This window comes from Marmota monax, unplaced genomic scaffold (genome assembly GCF_021218885.2).
Source record: "Marmota monax isolate L192 unplaced genomic scaffold, Marmota_monax_Labrador192_F-V1.1 WCK01_AAM20220418_F8-fsc00095, whole genome shotgun sequence".
NCBI classification, from domain to species: domain Eukaryota; kingdom Metazoa; phylum Chordata; class Mammalia; order Rodentia; family Sciuridae; genus Marmota; species Marmota monax.
The window spans coordinates 2,279,301-2,298,173 of NW_026695244.1; the positions used below are offsets into that span (position 1 = coordinate 2,279,301).

An 18,873-nucleotide genomic window follows, 5' to 3' on the forward strand; every position below is an offset into this window, starting at 1 on the left:
TGAAATAGTATCTCATTTGCATTTCCCTAATGCCTAATGTTGGTGAACATTTTTTCATGTGTTTATTGTATGCTAATATGTCTTCTTTGGTGAAATGTCTATGCAAATCTTTTGCCAATTTTTAAATTGTATTATTTTGTCTTTTTATTATTGAGTTCTAAGGGTTGTTTATTTATGCTAGATACAAGCCCCTTATCAGATGTATGATTTGCAAATATTTTCTTCCATTGGATGGTTGTCTTTCACTTTATTTTTTTAAGTATACATGCATATATATTACACACACACACACACATACACACACACACATACCCCTTTCAGATAGGGTATTGTCATGGTACACAAACTGGTCTCAAACCACTCCTGGCCTAAAGCCATCTTCCTGCCTCATCCTCCCAATTAGTTAGGAGAACTATAAGCACACACCACTGTACTAGGCTGTCGGTTTCTTAATAATGTCCTTTGTAGAGAGTCTAATTTTTTGTTTTGTTTTGTTTTCATAATTACTTTACTGACACACTGAATAGAAAATACAAAGAAGAAATACATGCCAGGTTAAACAGAAATGGTAGTCATCCTGGCTGATAATTAAATGAATTTGTTTTAATACATAATAGTAAGTTTGAGAAGTCTAATTTTGATGAAGTGATTTATTGTTTTCTTACGCTTTTAGTGACATATGTAGTAAACCCTTGCCTAAAATCATTCAGGTTTAGTCGTGTGGTTTAAGAGCTTTGTTCTTTTATTCTTACATACATAGATTGTGAGTTTCATAGATTTTGAGTTTACTTGTATATAATGTGATTTCAGGGTCCAAATTCACATTTTTGCATGTGATTATCTAGGTGTCCCAGAACCATTGCCTTCATTAATTATGAATGCTTTTACTAGATATGAAATTCTTGTAAGATTTTTTTCTCAGCAGTTTGAATACCTCACTTCTGGCATGAATTTACTAGATGTCAGACTCATTAATTTTAAACTGAAGAACCAAAACATTCTCTGTTGTTGAGTATAAATAACCTTCATTCTATTTTTTTTCTTTTAAGTTACTCACTATTTCATTTATTACTGTAAATATTAAAATTTCACTGTTTAAGAAAACATTCTTTCCAGCAATTTTTTTAATGCTCTAGCTTTAAATAAAGGGTTGTAATATTACCAGGTAAGTTGGTGATACTGGTAGAGTATTCTCATGAAAATCTATTGGAAACAAAATTAGACTTAGCCATTGTTATCCTAGGCACAATACGTATGTGAAGTATCTTTTATGTATAATCAGTGTCTACCAATTAAAAAAAAAAAATCTAGGCCTAAAGAACAGCTGGATTAGGCCAATAATGTAGCTCAGTGGTAGAGCAGTTGCCTGTCATGTGCAAGCCCCTGGTTCAATCCCCAGTACCACCAAAACAAAAACACACACTTGGCTTGGCTTGAGAGATTTTCCTGAATAACATTCTCCTGTGAAGGAGGGCTTCCCATTTTTTTTTTTTTTTTTACCTACCCAGCAATTAAAGTCACCTAGGGAACTGGAAGAAACTCCCTTTCTAGTTACTCCTTCTAACAAATATAAATGATAACATTCCTTTAATACAAGGGTATGCAACAATAACTCTTTGTATTATTTCTACATCCTTTGTCAGGAGGATGCTCTAATGGTGATGCTCTAGTTTTAATTAGTCTCACAATCTCTTTTACAGTTTAAAAATCGTAATTAGATGCTGAGCACAGTAGTACATTCCTGTAATCCCAACTAGTTCAAGGTCAACCTCAGCAACATAGCAAGACCCATCTCAAGGCTGAAGATGTAGCTCAAATGAAGAGCACTAGCTTTGCATGCTCAAAGTCCCTTGTTCAATCCTTAGTACCCGGGAGCGGGGGGCAAATGTCAAAGTAAAATAAAGGTATTGTGTCCGTCTACAACTAAAATATATTTTTAAAAAGTACTTAAAATTATCTAAAAAACGCCACTGAATGGGCTGGGGCTGGCCCAGTGGCAGAGTGCATGCCTAGCATGTGTAAGGCACTGGATTCGATCCTTAGCACCCCATGAAAATAAACGAATAAAATAAAGGCATCTGTCCATCTATAGCTACAAAAATAATTTTTAAAAAAACCACTAATAATATGCTCTTTTATTCACAGATTTATATATTCCCTGGGTCAATTCATGTGCTCCAGAACACAGAAATATTATCTCCAGTAAAACTAAAATGACATGACCAATGTTGCTGCATTGTTAAAACTTTATTTCATTTGTTTATTTATTTTTATATGGTGCTGAGGATCTTACCCAGTGCCTCAAACATGTTAGGCAAATGCTCTACCAGTTTGCCACATCCAAGCCCTATTCCTACATTTTTAACTGTCTTCTGCCTGTTGTGTTATTTACTGTTTTGCCTAAATGGGTCATATAAAATTAAAATGTGAAGCATATTGTTCATGAAATTGAATCATTGGACAATAAAATTAATATTTAAGTAATTTAATATGAACTAGAGTGTTTCTTATAGGTATTTCACTATGTTTATATACATAAGGTTTATTTTTTTCCATTTAAGCAGGATAAATTGATGGGTGGAGTTTTTATTTATTTATTTTTTTAAATATGTTTAGTGATGAGAAAGAAGAGCAGGATCAAAAAGAAAAATTGGTGTTGACAGAAGACTGTGAATTGATTACAATAATTGATGTAATTCCTGGCAGATTAGAAATCACTACGCAACACATTTACTTCCATGATGGCAGCATTGAAAAAGAAGATGGTAAGGAGTTCTGGGGAAATAATTTATATTCAATAATTAAATAAGAAGAATATAATAAGATGGGACAGTGAAAGTCTGTTGTGTAAAATTAAAAATGGTAACTCATTATGGGTTTAAATTTATTCAATGTTAAAGGGGGAATGCTTTTATGTTTTATTTACTTTGAAAGACTCAGCTTGAGGGGATTTTAATAAACTTAAGCTGTAAAAGACAATCTTAATTTATCATACCTTTGAAAGTATACTTTTATAAAAATTTCTTACCTAATCCTTCATGTAATACTAAAAGGCTGATTATATCTTTACAATACCAACATAGAAGTCTGGGTTTATAGCTCAGAAGTAGAGCACTTGCCTAGCATGTTTGAGGCACTGGGTTTGATTCTTAGCACTGTGTATAAATAAATAAATAAAACAAAGGTCCATTGATAACTAAAAACTTTTTTAAATGAATAAAATGTCAACATTAAAAAGGTTTCTAAGATAGAATATATTTTCTATTTTCGTGGGTAGGCAGTAGAAGAACTATAGAACTTTTAAAATAGTTTTAAAAGAAATAGTTTAAACATCCTTTAAATTTAATAAATGGTTTTATAATCGACAATCCCTTTTCCCTAAGTGTTACCTTGACAGGAACAAGAAGATACTTTCTGCGTATGAGTAATTAAAAAGATTTTTTTTCTATTTTCAGGAGTAGGTTTTGATTTCAAGTGGCCTCATTCTCAAATTCGTGAGATTCACTTACGGCGCTACAACTTAAGGAGATCAGCTCTTGAGATTTTTCATGTTGATCAATCCAACTATTTTCTAAATTTCAAGAAGGAGGTATGCTACCTTTCTGACAATCCCAAAGTATTAGCTTGAAGTGATTTTCCAGCTAGTAAGCTCTAATGGGACTTTGGTCCAACTAAAGTTCAAAAGTGAATTTTATTACTTTACATTTATATAGCTTTGAATAATTCACAACACAGTAAGGGTAGAAATTATGTTTATTACAAATAAAAGTTACTAAATTGTTCTATTTTCCAAAATGATAGGAAATAACAAAGCTAATTTTTTTATTATTGTTTTAGTTGTAGTTGGACACAACACTTTATTTTATTTATTTATTTTTATGTGGTGCTGAGTGAGGATCGAACCCAGGGCCTTGCACATGACCTACCGCTCAACCACAACCCCAGCCCACAGAACTAAATTTCAGCCAGACTTGAGCAAGTTTTCTACTTCAAATCTAATGCTTTTTCCATTATACAGTACAATTTTTGCAAAAGCTAGATGGTGTAACTTTACCAACTGCCATTTTATGTTGCTATATCAAAATCTCTGAGACCAAGTAATTTAAAAGAATAGAAGTTAATTTGGCTTGTAATTTTGTAGGCTAGGAAGTTCGAGTAGAGAAGTTAAAACCATAATCCACTGTTTATATGACATGTCTAGAATAAGCAAACCCGTAAAGATAGAAAGTAGAGGATAGGAAAGGCAGCAGAATACAACAGACACTAGTATGGCAGTAGGTAAAAACGTGGATGTGTAACCGATGTGATTTTGCAATCTGTATATGGGGTAAAAATGGGAGTTCATAACCCAGTTGGATCAAATGTATGAAATATGATATGTCAAGAGCTTTGTAATGTTTTGAACAACTAATTAAAAAAAAGAAAGTAGACTTGTGGTGTTAAGGAGATAAGGAGGCAGAACTGGGAATAACTACTAATAAATAAGGGTTTTCTGTTGGTGGGGGAGTGATGAAAATTTTCTAAAGCTAGATAATGGTGATAGTTGCATTGCTCTGATTATACTAAAAGGGTGAATTGTATCTCAATAAAGCTGTTACAAAGACTATAACCCAAGTTTGTTGAGCAGTTTTTAAACTACATAATGGTATATTTTGTAGGTTAGAAACAAAGTGTATAGTAGGCTGTTGTCACTTCATTCTCCAAATAGTTATGGAACAAGATCACCACAGGAATTATTCAAAGCATCAGGATTGACCCAGGTAGGGAATTTTTGAGTCACTGTTCATTTTATATCAGAAATTTTTCTTAAAAGTAAAACTTGATTCTTGCAATTATTTTCTTTTGATTATTACAACTATTATTCTTTCATTACGTCTGATCTTTTGAATTCTTTAAATCTTCTTTTGTTTCCTTCACATATACCAATTTCTTACCCCTTCAGCTGCCATATCATTCATTTTATGGGTACACCCTTTAGTAACTTTGTCTTTTTAAACAAATAATATGGACTTTTAGTTTTTAAATAAAAATAGTACATGAGTGAAGAAGAAAAAAAAAGAAAAATAGGAAAAGTGCCCTGGAAAAGGTAAACAAAAAATTGCCCTTTTACCAGCTAACGCTAATTAATGCTCTCTTGAATTATGTTCCCACTTATAATCTCAATATGTTTTGAATTTGTACTTCTAGAACCCAAAGGAAAGCTGTTAGTTTTTGCTTTCTAGGATTGTTAGTAGTTTCTTAATCAGTATAGCTCTTTTTTCCTGACAGATATTCATCTTTCTTAAGTTTTTGTCTCATTCTAGAGTTATCAGCAGTTCTTTCTCTTTTTTCTTTATTTTTGGTGCTGGAGATTGAACCCAGGGCCTCATGTGTGCTAAACCTTACCGTGAGCTATATACAATACCAGTCATGTTACTATTGCCGGTGAAATAAGCTTTACTTAATAAAGTACATTCTCTTTTGCCTATATAATATACTTGGTTAAGTATTGATTCTTCAACCTGGCATTTAAAACAGTTGGGCATTCTTTAAGTGTAAATATATATAATTGCAAGTGTGTGTGTGTGTGTGTGTGTGTGTGTTCTATTTCTCACTGTTCACTATATGTTTTGCTTAAGGCACATGGTAAAGTTAATACTAATCTGTCAGCAAAACTCAAGCATGCTCCCACTGTGTATAGTAATTAGAAGGCTAGGTATAGGGAGGCAATTCATCAGAAACAATGATTATCTCTTTCCTTAGAAAATTTTCTACCTAATAGGTAAAATCTCATCCATAATTGCTTTATAATGGTAGTTTTCTTTGGATAGCTAATATACTGTTGAAGTAATACTAGCTTATGGTATATTAAGTTTTACCATATTAAGGGTAGTTTTAGTATATCACAATAATATTTTTTAATACATATGTAAATTTTCAAGTAGGATGGTCCTTTGAAAATTTAAAATTTTAAGATATTCAAATAAAGCATTTAAAGACTTAATTCTTATCAAAGACTCCTTAGACTATATTATAAAATTTATGTTCAGTTTTTGTTTCCTAGAGATATATTTTAAAAGGAAACAAAAAGTGAGGAAAAGTGATTTATTTCCATTTTAAGCTTCTTTTTATCCATTTATCAAGTAGGTAGAGATAATGTTCACAAAAGATTGCGTTGGTCTTGTTGGTAATACTTGTCAGTTTCTAAGAGATATAGATTATATAATTCTGCTATTGCTCTTTTTCATACTGTCTAGAAATGGGTGAACAGAGAGATATCAAATTTTGACTACCTCATTCAAATAAATACAATAGCAGGACGAACCTATAATGACCTTGCACAATATCCTGTGGTAAGTTTTGTAAAAATGTCATAAATATTAAATTACCTTTCAGTTTTATAATATAGAAAACTATATGCATGATCCTTTTTTATTTTTTAATATACGTATCTGGAGACTGGGGGCATAACTCAGTGATAGAATGCTTGCCTTGTATGTTTGAGCGCCTGAGTTTGATTCCTAGTGCAGCGTACACAAGCACACACACACTCACACACAGGTATAAACACACCCTTGTTACCTTTATGTATATTTTCTCCCCTGATATTTTCAAGAAATATATAAATATGAAGAATAATGAAAAAGTAAAAGCCATTTTCTTTTACTTCATTGAAAATGTTCCAGTGGAATTATAGAAAATACTCTGTTGAACTAAAGATGAATATTTTCTTTATTCCCAGCAGCGCAAAAAAAAAAAAAAGATGAATATTTAAAATATTTAAAGTATTTGCAATGAGGAAAGGTGTTTTTAGAGACTATATCTTTCTGTCTTTATGTAAGCATTTGATATTGAATATGGGGATATTAGCTTCTCTAGTAAGGAATGTCTAAGTTGTAAATTGTGACTTTTTTTAGTTTCCTTGGATTTTACAAGATTATACTTCAGAAGAGTTGGATCTTAATAACCCCACTGTATTTCGAGATCTTTCCAAACCAATTGGAGTAGTTAATGATAAAAATGCCAAAGCTATGAGAGAAAAGTAAGTGTTTTATAACCCTTTTTAGGAAAACTCTGTTTATTTGAATTTGTATTGATTTCTTCCAAGATCAACCAAATGTTATCTGTTTTTAATGTATGACTAATTTTGATAATCAGTCTGATAATTGCTTCACTAAATTTTCTTAAGTATTTTGGTAGCTCTTCAAGTAATTATATTTCTGTTGATTTTCTTTCTTCACCAAAGTTAAATTGCTATTGCCCCAAAATGCTTTTCATCTTCAAGTAAATATACGCTAATGTGTAGTAGGTTTTTGAAATTTTTTTATCTCAGATAGTTATTTTAGATTTCATAACTTACCAGTACAATATGTATACATATTCATCTGATATATTTTGAAAAAATACAAAATTAATACTAATCTATTATTCAAAATAACATCAATGAAGAATAATAAAATGAGTAAAAATTTAGAAAATAATTTTATTAAGAAAAGCAAAATTTTATGGTAGTTCTATTTATTCATGATCTACCCCAGGAGCTCAGATTATCCTTTATTAGCAGCTTATAGAAGATGACAGGGTAGATCATGAAGAAATGTTCATCATTGCTAGCAATTAGAGAAATGCAAATCAAAACTACTCTTAAGATTTCATCTCACTCCAGTCAGAATGGCAGCTATTATGAATACAAACAACAATAAGTGTTGGTGACGATGTGGGGGAAAAGATGCACTCATACACTGCTAGTGGGACTGCTAGTTGGTGCAGCCAGTATGGAAAGCAGTATATGGATTCCTTGGAAAATTGGGAATGGAACTACCATTTGACTCATCTATCCCTGTCCTTGGTCTATACCCAAAGGATTTAAAAAACAGCATACTACAGGGGCACAGCCACATCAATGTTTGTAGCAGTACAATTCACAATAGCTAAACTGTGGAACCAACCCAGATGCCCTTCAATAGATGAATGGATTAAAAAAAAAATGTGGCATATATACACAATGGAATATTACTCAGCAATAAAAGAGAATAAAATCATAGCATTTGCAGGTAAATGGATGGAGTTAGAGAATATCACACTAAGTGAAGTTAGCCAATCCCCAAAAAACAAATGTTGAATGTTTTCTCTGATATAAGGAGGCTGATTCATAGTGGGGTAGGGAAGGGGAGCATGGGAGGAATAGACAAACTCTAGATAGGGTAGAGAGGTGGGAGAGGAAGGGAGGGGCATGGGGTTAGCAAGGATGGTGAAATGTGATGGACATCATTATCCAAAGTACATGTATGAAGACACGAATTGGTGTGAATACTCTTTGTATACAACCAGAGATATAAAAAATTTGTGCTCTGTATATGTAGTAAAAATTGTATTGCATTCCGCTGTCATATATAAATTTTAAATAATTAATAAGAAAAAGAATAATTTGATATTAATGTCCCTTCTTTTCCCTGTAAATTTGTGAATGACTTCAGATTTCTACTAATGAGGGCAATGAACTCTCTTATAGATTAATTCGAAAGTAGACTATGAATTTTTCTTTTCACTTTTTCTTTGCCATCTTTCCCAGTATTTTCTTCATTATGTTTAATGTTTTTATTTGATTTACCAAGGGAGCTTTGTTGTATATTTGTGTATTCTGTCACTGTAACTAGTCAGACTTTTTTTTTTTTTTCCTGACAATAACCAAAAGTTTTGTTTTCAACCAACATCCCACAGGGAATACTTAATATAAATAGCTTATTTTATTGGTATTCAAGGCTGCAACTTGTTCTAAAGTTTGATGGTCTTATTTTTGCATGTGAACAAATGACTTTGACAAATTATTTTTTATTCCACTAAATAGTAAGTTGACCTAAACTTGATGAACTGATTACAGTTATCCCTTGGTATCCATGGCGATTGGTTCCAGGACCCCAGCAAATACTAAATTCTGTAAATGCTTGTTTCTTATATAAAATGGCTTAGAATTTGCATATACTCTTCTTGCACATCTTCCTATATAGTTTACCTCATCTCTAGATTACTTATAATATCTCATACACTGTAAATAGTTGCTATATTATATTGTTTAAGGAATGACAAGGAAAAATGTCTGTACATGTTCAGTACAGACAAAATTTTTTCCTTAATATTTTCAATCTGCAGTTGGTTGAATCTGAAGATACAGAACCTGTGGATTCAAATAACTGACTATACTGCTTTGGTTTAAAAAATTCATGGTTTATTTCTTCCAAAACACAGTTTATTCCTTTTTTTTTTTTAAAGATGTTGATGGACCTTTATTTTATTCATTTATTTATATGTGGTGCTGATATAAGGAGGCTGATTCATAGTGGGGTAGGGAAGGGGAGCATGGTGCTAGCAACCCAGTGCCTCACACCTGCTAGGCAAGCACTCTACCACCAAACCACAACCCCAGCCCACTATTCATTCTTATTCATATTTTATACACACTAATTCACATGTCGTCATTCAGATCAGTCATACATGTATTAATGATAAGCTTGCAGAATCACTGTATATCCATTGATAATAATCTTGTTTAGCCTTTTTTCCTATATATCATCTCCTGTTTCTTTTACATTTGGATTACTAAGCTTTTATTTTCTACCATTTTTTTATTAGTATTCCATATATTTGTCCATTAACTTGGCCACAGAAGGATATCTTATTATCACATTGCTTATAACAGAAAAAATGGAACTAATCTAAATGTCTAAAAGTAAGAAATAGTTGATCTGTGGCACATTTTTACAGTCCAATTCCACCTATCCATTAAAAACATCATTTTGGGGGCTGGGGATGTGGCTCAATGGTAGAGTGCTTGGCTAGCATGTGTGAGGCACTGGGTTAAATTCTCAGCACCACATAAAAATGAATACATAAAATAAAGGTATTGTGTCCATCTACAACTAAAAAACTAAAAATAATCATTTGGAAAGATGTTAATAGATTCAGATTATTAAAATATAAGATTTATGTATTAAATATTATGTACATATTTTTCCCCCAGTACTAAGGATCAAAACCAGGAGCTGTGCCCTTTCTAGGCAGGGCTGTACCACTGAGCTACATCCCTAGCCCTTTTTTAAAAATTTATTTTGAGACAGGATTTCATTTAATTGCCCTAACCTGGCCTTGAACCTGTGATCCTCCTTCCTTAGACTTCTGAATACTGGGATTATAGGTATGCATCACTGTTTCTAACTATGTATAACACTTTTATGTTGAAAAATATTTGCATGGCTAGAAGTGTAGCTCAGTGGTAGAACATTTTCCTAGTGTGTGCAAGAATCTGAATTTGATCCCCTATGCTAACAGAAAGAAAAACTGTGTATTAACTTATACATTAGAAGAGACAAATATTCATCAAGTTAATGGTAATTATCTCTTAAGAGTAGAATTATAGTTGAAGTTTTTTTCTATTTTAATTCTGCTTTATAATTTTCCACAGTGAACGTATAGTATTATTATATAATACAAATTTTTTTCAGAATCCCATGTTGGTGATGTTGTTTGGAAAAAGTATTAAGGAATAGAACTTTTCCCATATGTTTATATGACATGATGATACAAATACATAGTTTGATAATGAAGCATATAAACAATGACTTTTAAAAAAACCTGTTTTCATCCCATTAACTTAGATCCTCTTGTGTAATTTTGCTATTATGGTTATAAAACTGTAGTTTCTTTTTTTAGATATGAAAATTTTGAGGATCCTATGGGAACAATTGATAAATTTCATTATGGAACTCACTATTCAAACTCTGCAGGGGTCATGCACTATCTCATTCGTGTAGAACCATTCACCACCCTCCACATCCAGCTTCAGAGTGGAAGGTATGCTTGGGGTAAATAAGCTATTTTCTTACAAATGTGTCAGTGTCAAACTGTTTGCCTTGAAATCATGTGCTCTGTAACAGGGTCGTATCATTTTAATTCTTCATTAGGCTTTGATTCAAATAAAATGACCAAACAGTTTGAAAATGATTCACTCAAACTGACTAATAGAAATGACTTTTCAGGAGAATTCTTTTTTTGCTATTATCCCAGTTTATTTTGGGGGTTCCTACTGTTTTGAAGAATTCATCATAGATTTAGAATTAGAATTGATTTAGAGATAAATCTAAGCTACCTAAAGAGTCAAAGCTCACCAATGCTCATGTAATCATCTTTAGAATATTTATCAAAGAAACAGAAAGAAGTAGCAATGTGGGACTTTTATAGCAACTGTCTTTGATACCACAGTATTCACATGTTATCTGTGAATATTACAACTTACCTTTATTTCATGTTTTCCTATAAACTAACTTCTCTGTGAATCCTTTTTACTTAATGCATCCTCCAATAGCTCCTACTTATGTGTATTTTGTCTCTGTGTTGCTTTATTCCTTACAGGTTTGTCTTCCTCACCTATTCAGAAACTATATATATACACTGCCCATACTGTTTTCTTTCCTGTGTAGTTTGTTTCTCATACAATTATCCTGTAGCTTCTATCCCTGTCTTAAACTTTGGTTTTCAAGAAGAGGCTGTGTCCCAAGATCATTTAACGTCACTAAAGTGTTAACATTTACCATGATAGTGGCTAATTTTTCCTACATAAGATGTAATGAAGTTTAAATGGGATTTCAGCCTTTTTATGATTTTATGAATGATTTTTTACAGAGCTTAAATCAATTCTATTTTAACTTCAGAGGATACCATCAAGAAAGTGAAAATCTAATAAGGGACTTATATCTAAAATTTAGCTCTAAAATACATAAATAAGCCTTAAAACTAAATAATAGACAATTCAATTTAAAATGGACAAAGAGGCCAGGTGCAGTGGTGAATGTCTGTAATACCAGCAATTCAGGAGGCTGAGGCAGGAGGATCACAAGGATATCCTTGGCAATTTGGCAAGATGCTGTTGGGTCCACAAAATACATATACGATGGTGTGAGAGGGAAGGGAAGAAAAAAAAGAGAGAGATAAGTGTCACAGTAGAATGGGTAGAGAATAGTGATGGGAGGGGAGGAAAGGGGAGGTGGGGATAGGGAGGGAAGCAGAATACAACTGACACTAGGATTGCTGTATGTACACACATGGATGTATAACTAATGTGATCCTGCAATTTGTACATGTAGAAAAATGAGAATTCATACCCTATATGAATCGAATGTATGATATGTCAAGATCATTGTCTTGAGCAACTAATAAAAAAAATAAAATGTAAAAAGAGCTACACAATGGGCCACATATTTCATAATTTATGTGAACTGTACAAAATGGACAAATCTGTGGAGTCAGAAAGTAGATTTGTAGGTGCCAAAGTTGGGAATAAGGTGAATGGGAAAAGATGCTAATATATACTGTTTTAGTCAGCTTTTCTGCCACCATGACCAAAACACCTGACAAGAACAACAATGAGGAGGAAAAGTTTATTTGGGGCTCATAGTTCTAGAGGTCTGGGTCCACATTTGGCTGCCTCTGTTATTCTGGCCCCAAGGTGAGGCAGAACAGCATAGTAGAAGGGTATGGTGGAAGAAAGCAGCTCAAAATGTGGCACCAGGAAACAGAGCTCTGCTCACCCAGGTCAAAATATAAACCCCAAAGGCACCACTTCAGTGACCCACCTCCTCCAGCCACACCCTACAAGCCTACAGTTCCCCTGACCCCCTGTTAATCCATGTCACTGGATTAATGTACTGATTATGTTAGGGTTCTTACAACCTAGTTATTTCACCTCTAACTTTTTGAATTGTCTCAAACATGAGCTTTTTTGGGGGGTGGGGTGGGGGTACAGTGATGGAGATTGAACCCAGGGACTTGTGCATGCAAGGCAAACACTCTGCCAACTGAGCTACATCCCCAGCACTCACACATGAGCTTTTGGGGGACACTTCATATCTGTACCATAGTAGGTACACTGTTTCTTCTTGGAGCAAAGAGAATGTTCTAAAATTAATTGTGCTTTTGGTTGCCCAACTAGGATTATACTAAATTAAATCATCAAATTGTCCACTTAAAATGAATGAATCACATGCTAGTTCTATCTCAATTAACTTTATACCTCTTCTTAAATGTGGGTAGGCCAGTGTTAGACTTTATAAGCTAATTTCTGTTATTAGATTCAAAGTTCTCGTAAGATCAATTCTTCTCAAACTTATATTAATAGGGATTTAAAAAACAGAAGGAGAGCCAAGTTAGTCATTGTGTCACTTTTTTTCTTTTATCAGGGACTTAACTTTTTAGACTCAGGTCATTATTACTAAAGTACAACCCAGGTATATAATATCAAAGGAAATAAAGCAGAAGGGTTTATGTTTTTTGTGATTAAGGAAAGCATAGTACAGTTGCAGCATTACTACTTGAACTTCTTCCAGCTACCATAGGCTCTATCTACCCGTGATGAAACTTAAAGTAAAATTAATTAAAAGTGAAATAAAATTAAGCTAATAGTATATGCAAGTAATATATAAAAGCTTCAGCCACAGAGGTGTGTCCCTAATTTACCCTTTAGTTTTGAGAAGAGTTTCTATTGAGGATTCATACATCAAGGATTAAATTAGCATTCCTATAAATCCGTTAACCAAACATATTAATATTGTAGTGTTTAAATTACATTTAAACTGTGATTTTCAAATATCTAAATAATGTTCACTTTAGGGCTTGTGTTGTGGCTCAGTGGTAGAGTGCTCGCCTGGCATGTTTGAGATCCTGAGTTCAATCCTCAGCACCACATAAAAATAAATAAATAAGTAAAATAAAAGTATTGTGTCCAACTACAACTAAAAAATAAATATTTTTTTAAAAAGTTCACTTTATGCAATACATTTTATTCAGCAAAATTTATGCCTTTTTAAAAATATTTTTTATTTTTTAGTGTAGTTGGACACAGTACCTTTATTTCACTTATGTTTTTTTGTTTTTTTGAGAGAGAGAGAGAATTTTTTAATATTTATTTTTTAGTTTTCGGTGGACACAACATCTTTATTTTATTTTGATTTGGTGCTGAGGATCGAATCCAGCGCCCCATGCATGCCTGGCGAGCGCGTTACCGCTTGAGCCACAACCCCAGCCCCAAATTTATGCCTTTTTAAAAAGCATCTTAAAATTATGTTTCATTTACTTGAAATTTTTCTTCAGTGTGATTTTTTAACTACTTTTACTAAGGTTATAGTAGTAGTTAAAATTATAGTACTTAGCTCTTGACAACAAAATATAAAAGATTAAATTGTAATAGAGAAAATTACATTTTTAGATATGAAAGAAAAAGATGAAGAAAAGAGCAGCTCTAATCATTCAGAAACCTACAGGGAGTTTAAAGGTTTTGTTTCATGTCTTATTGTTGTTTTGATCCAGTATTTACTGTTCGTTTTTAATTTCTCCTTGCAGGTTCGACTGTGCAGATCGACAGTTTCATTCCATCCCTGCTACCTGGCAAGCTCTCATGGATAATCCATATGATGTGAAAGAACTTATTCCTGAATTCTTCTATTTTCCAGAGTTTTTGGAAAATCAAAATCGTAAGAAATAGAGGATTAAAAAATTACCTTAGCAGATCCAGTGGTGGAACCTGAAAAATAACTTTCAGGACCTGTCTGCAATGTCATATATCTTATTTAAGGTTCATTCTATCCATAGATTACTTAGTGACAGGGTTTAACTGATGCCCAGGTATTAGTCTTCCCTTCTAGGGTTGTTCTATAGGGAACTAAGATTAATGAGTCAAATCTGAACTGATAAGAAAATCTGTACAGTGTAACTAGAGAAGCAAAACTGGCCATATGCTGTCACTAAGAGTCTTTTGAGTTAGATAAGATCAGGATTTAGACTAGGGATCAGCAAACTACAGGTCCATGGACCAAATAAGCAAACTCGTATTTTTACAAATAAAGTTTTATTGGTACACAGCCAATTGTTTTATATATCATCTATGTATGACTGCTTTCAGAGATTAATAGTAGACTTGAGTAGTTGCAGCAGAGACTATATCACAAGACCAAAAATATTTATATTTGACCCCTTATTGAAAAAGTTTACAGACTCCTTAATTAGAACATAGGAGAGGAGTCAAATTGGGAATAATGACTTAAGTTTATCACACTGTTTGAAAATTTATATTTTTAAAGTAGACAAGCATAGAGCTAAACCCAGTCTTTTAAAATACCTGGACACTTTCACAGTAGTTTTACATATACTTTTTAGTACAAATAAAGAACATGACAAACCTACTGGTGTTCTTTAGGGCAATTCCACAGTGTTAAAGGGTCATTACCAGTTACTCTTTTTTTCTCTGTTTGACCCTTGCTCAGAAGAGTTTGTTAAGCTGGGAAGAGGGCTTAATGTCATTTTGATCATGCATTCTGGAACAGGTTTTAGAGGCAGGACATCTTATTCTGAGAGTAATACAGTCTGAATTAGTGACTTTCAGAAAATCAGGTGATCTGTTGACTGAGTCTGATCCCAAGGTCAATCAGCCATTACACTGGAGTCTCCTAAAGCCAGAGTATCTGGGATAGGAGGATGAACACACTAAATTTGGTTCAAAAATTTAAGGCACTTTTAACCCAACAACTCATGATATTTATCAGATTCAGTTGTGGTCTTTAGCACTGTGTCCTGATGGCCTCTATTTCTAACTGTACATTACTTTGTTGTTTGAAATGAGCTGGGTAGGAGAAAGCAAATATATCAGGTAATCTGCCATCAGGAGCAAATATTAATAAAACCAACTCAATTATACAAACAAGGAAATTTTAGTATTTTCTATAATAGAAACCCAAAGGTATAGTAGTTCCAGATAGCTTAATATCATCAAGGCCAGTTTTCTTTCTGTATTTCACTCTGCCATTCTGAGTGTTTCAACTTTGTCTATGTCTAGTTCCTCTCACAAGTTAAAATCACTGAAGCAGTGTTAAGTGTCATAGGTAGATACAATGGTATCTTAGAAAGAAATGAGCCTGTTAATCTCTTGAATCCTTTCTTTTTTCTTTTTTTTTTCCTGTGTGTGTGTGTGTGTGTGTGTGTGTGTGTGTGTATGTATTTGTGTGATTCCAGAGATTAAACCTAGGGGCACTTAATGACTGAGCCACACCCCCAGTCTTTTTTTATTTTTTATTTTGAGACAGAGCCTCCCTAAGTTGCTTAGGGCTTTGCTAAGTTTCTGAGGTGGACTTTGAACTGCAGTCCTCCTGCATCAGCCTCCCTAGCTGTAGGGATTACAGTCATGCACCACTGTACCTGGCCCATTGTGTTCTTTCTTAAGAATGAGAAATCCTTTCTTATAACCTCTCCTTGTTCTCCAGAGCTAGGTCATACACCAACCCCTAAAACACACCAGGAATGGGTGTGTAATGTAGATAAGAAATGAAAAATGAATACACAAATGAATAAATGTTCTGCTAGCAGATAAAAGGAGGAATAACCATAAATTTGGACAATGAAAAATATTTGCTACACAGTGACTGACTTAACATAAAGCCAAAGATCCTGTGCATCCTGTTATTCTATGACATTTAAACCTCACTCCAACTTTGGACACATGGTATTTTAAGGCAGCACAATGTTATTTTAAGACTGGTATTTTAAGAGCCTTTTTTCTGAAGGTCTCTTACGTTAACACTTTTCCTCCTACAAGAAAACCTCATATTTAGGAAAATTCTATGTTCTAACTATAAGAGCAAAATTCTGTTATGCAAATATCTATTTAGAATAGTAGTATATAAATATATTATTCTTCCATAAAACAAAATAGAGCTCTTCCAATGAATGATTTTAAGGTATATGTTTTACCAAAAAGCTCAAAGTAGCTATATTTTGTAAATTAACCATTAGAGGATTTGATTTTAGTGTAAAAAGAATACTTAATACTGCATTTTTGTTCAGATTAACATGAGTGTTGTAACTACTCTTCTCAACAAAGGAATTAATTCTTATTCTGATTTCCCCTGTAAAAACTAATTTAAAACTTTTTAAATTAATGGGATAGTGTATATGCCAATAGATAAAAACTAACGAGGAAAAAGCCACTATTTTGCTTAGTAGCATGCCCTCATTTATATTTGATTTACTTCATATATTTAAATCTAAAGTGATATAATGTTTTTATCTTTTATGTCTTAGAATTTAACTTGGGTCGTCTACAAGTTTCCAGAGAACTAGTAAATAATGTCATCCTTCCCAAGTGGGCTAAGTCAGCTGAAGATTTCATCTGTAAACATAGGAAAGCTCTGGTAAGATTTTTGTTTAGTTATTAGACAGATTAATAAGGTACAGATGTGTTTTCCAAAGGATGAAATAAAATATACCTAATTTTTATTTTTTCAGATTAATTTGTTATGTATGCTGTGTTTAGAAAGTATGATATAGTAATTTATTTTTAAGAATCTTCTGATACAGTAGCAATATGTTATAATCCATGAATATAACAAAATAGAGGTTGAACCTCCTTAAACTTAACTTTAAGTAAGCTTTGAATTTTAGAGCATTTGGGAGTTTGGACTTATGCTAAACAGGTCAAGTCTTTGCAAATATTACAAAATGGGAAAAATCCAAAATCCAAGGCAGGCCTGGTGGTACTCAACATGTATTTCTAGCTACTTGGGAGGTTGAGGCGGGTGGGGGGAATCCCTTGAGCCAAGGAATTTGAGGCCAGCCTGAGCAACATAGCAAGATGCTGTCTCAAGAAATAGGATTGGGGGGACAAAAATAGAATCTGAAACACTTCTGGTCCCAAGCACTTTGCAGAAGGACTATTCAAACCTGTATTTAATACTCCAGTTCTTTATCTCCCTATTGTATGTATAACCATTCCATTTACCAAACTGGTGTAGTTTGATATTTTGCACTTGTTTCAAATCTCAGGAAGAATGAATACATTTTAAGTTTCTTATAACAAAAGCAGCTAAATCCTAAATGACACTTTTTAAAGCTCACTAATTTTCAGTTAAATTTCCACTTTGGAATTGAAGAACTAATGAGGGTTAGTTAAATATTGATAATTATGTTACTGTTTTGCAGATGATATAATTGGTTCTCTCTTTCCCCCCATAGTAGCCCACCTGGTTCTGTACTTAAATGAAATGTTGCAGACTCTGAAACTAATTAGAGCACTAATTAGGCTAATACTTGGAAGCATTTTTTTTGTCATTAAAATATAGTTGTCAGGGGTTGGGGTTGTGGTTAAGTGGTAGAGTGCTTGCCTAGCATGCATGAGGTACTGGGGTTTGATCCTCAGCACCACATAAATGTAAAATAAAGATATTGTGTTCACCTAAAACTTAAGAATAAATATTTTTTTTAAATAATATAGTTGTCAATTTTACAAAAATCAAAATTAGATTATATTTGTAAGCAATAACTTTATCAACAAATAAGGGGGGCTGGGATTGTGGCTCAGCATAGTATGTGCGAGGCGCTGGGGTTCGATCCTCAGCACCACATAAAAATAAATAAGTGAAATAAAGGTATTGTGTCCAACTACAACTAAAAAATAAATATTAAAAAAAAACAAATAAGGAATTGGAAAAAAGAAAATAAAGCAATCTTGAAAGATAACCTGTTTCTCTCTGCTCACTGTTTTCGTAACTCTGTTCTTCCCAACCCCACCCCCAACACACACTGTTTCTTATTAGCTAGCAGAAACTTCTCAAGTCCATTTACTTAGTTCGTTCCTTCCTTCCTTCCTTCCTTCCTTCCTTTTTTTCTTTCTTTTTTGAGAGAGAGAGAATTTTTTTTAATATTTATTTTTTAGTTTTTGGTAGTCACAAGTTACTTTCTTATTTATTTTTTGTGGTATGAGGGATTGAACCCAGGACCTCACACATGCTAGGCAAGTGCTTTACCACTGAGTATACCTCCAGCCTTTTAAATCCTTTTTGCTAATAGTATCTAAGATCT

The 18,873-nt window shown here is 33.0% G+C and overlaps 1 protein-coding gene across 10 annotated transcripts in view; it reads left to right on the forward strand.

The window, feature by feature from the left end:
• The window catches only part of Nbeal1 (neurobeachin like 1), a 188,116-nt gene that overhangs the window by 137,082 nt on the left and 32,161 nt on the right, over positions 1-18,873 (forward strand). For all 10 annotated transcript variants that reach the window (XM_058578199.1, XM_046462953.2, XM_046462954.2 and 7 more), the window contains 8 exons: positions 2,617-2,765; positions 3,456-3,589; positions 4,659-4,760; positions 6,237-6,332; positions 6,897-7,021; positions 10,687-10,827; positions 14,368-14,498; positions 17,098-17,207. In XM_058578199.1, coding sequence (XP_058434182.1) covers positions 2,617-2,765; positions 3,456-3,589; positions 4,659-4,760; positions 6,237-6,332; positions 6,897-7,021; positions 10,687-10,827; positions 14,368-14,498; positions 17,098-17,207 — 988 coding nt within the window. The remainder of the gene's footprint in view (positions 1-2,616; positions 2,766-3,455; positions 3,590-4,658; positions 4,761-6,236; positions 6,333-6,896; positions 7,022-10,686; positions 10,828-14,367; positions 14,499-17,097; positions 17,208-18,873) is intronic.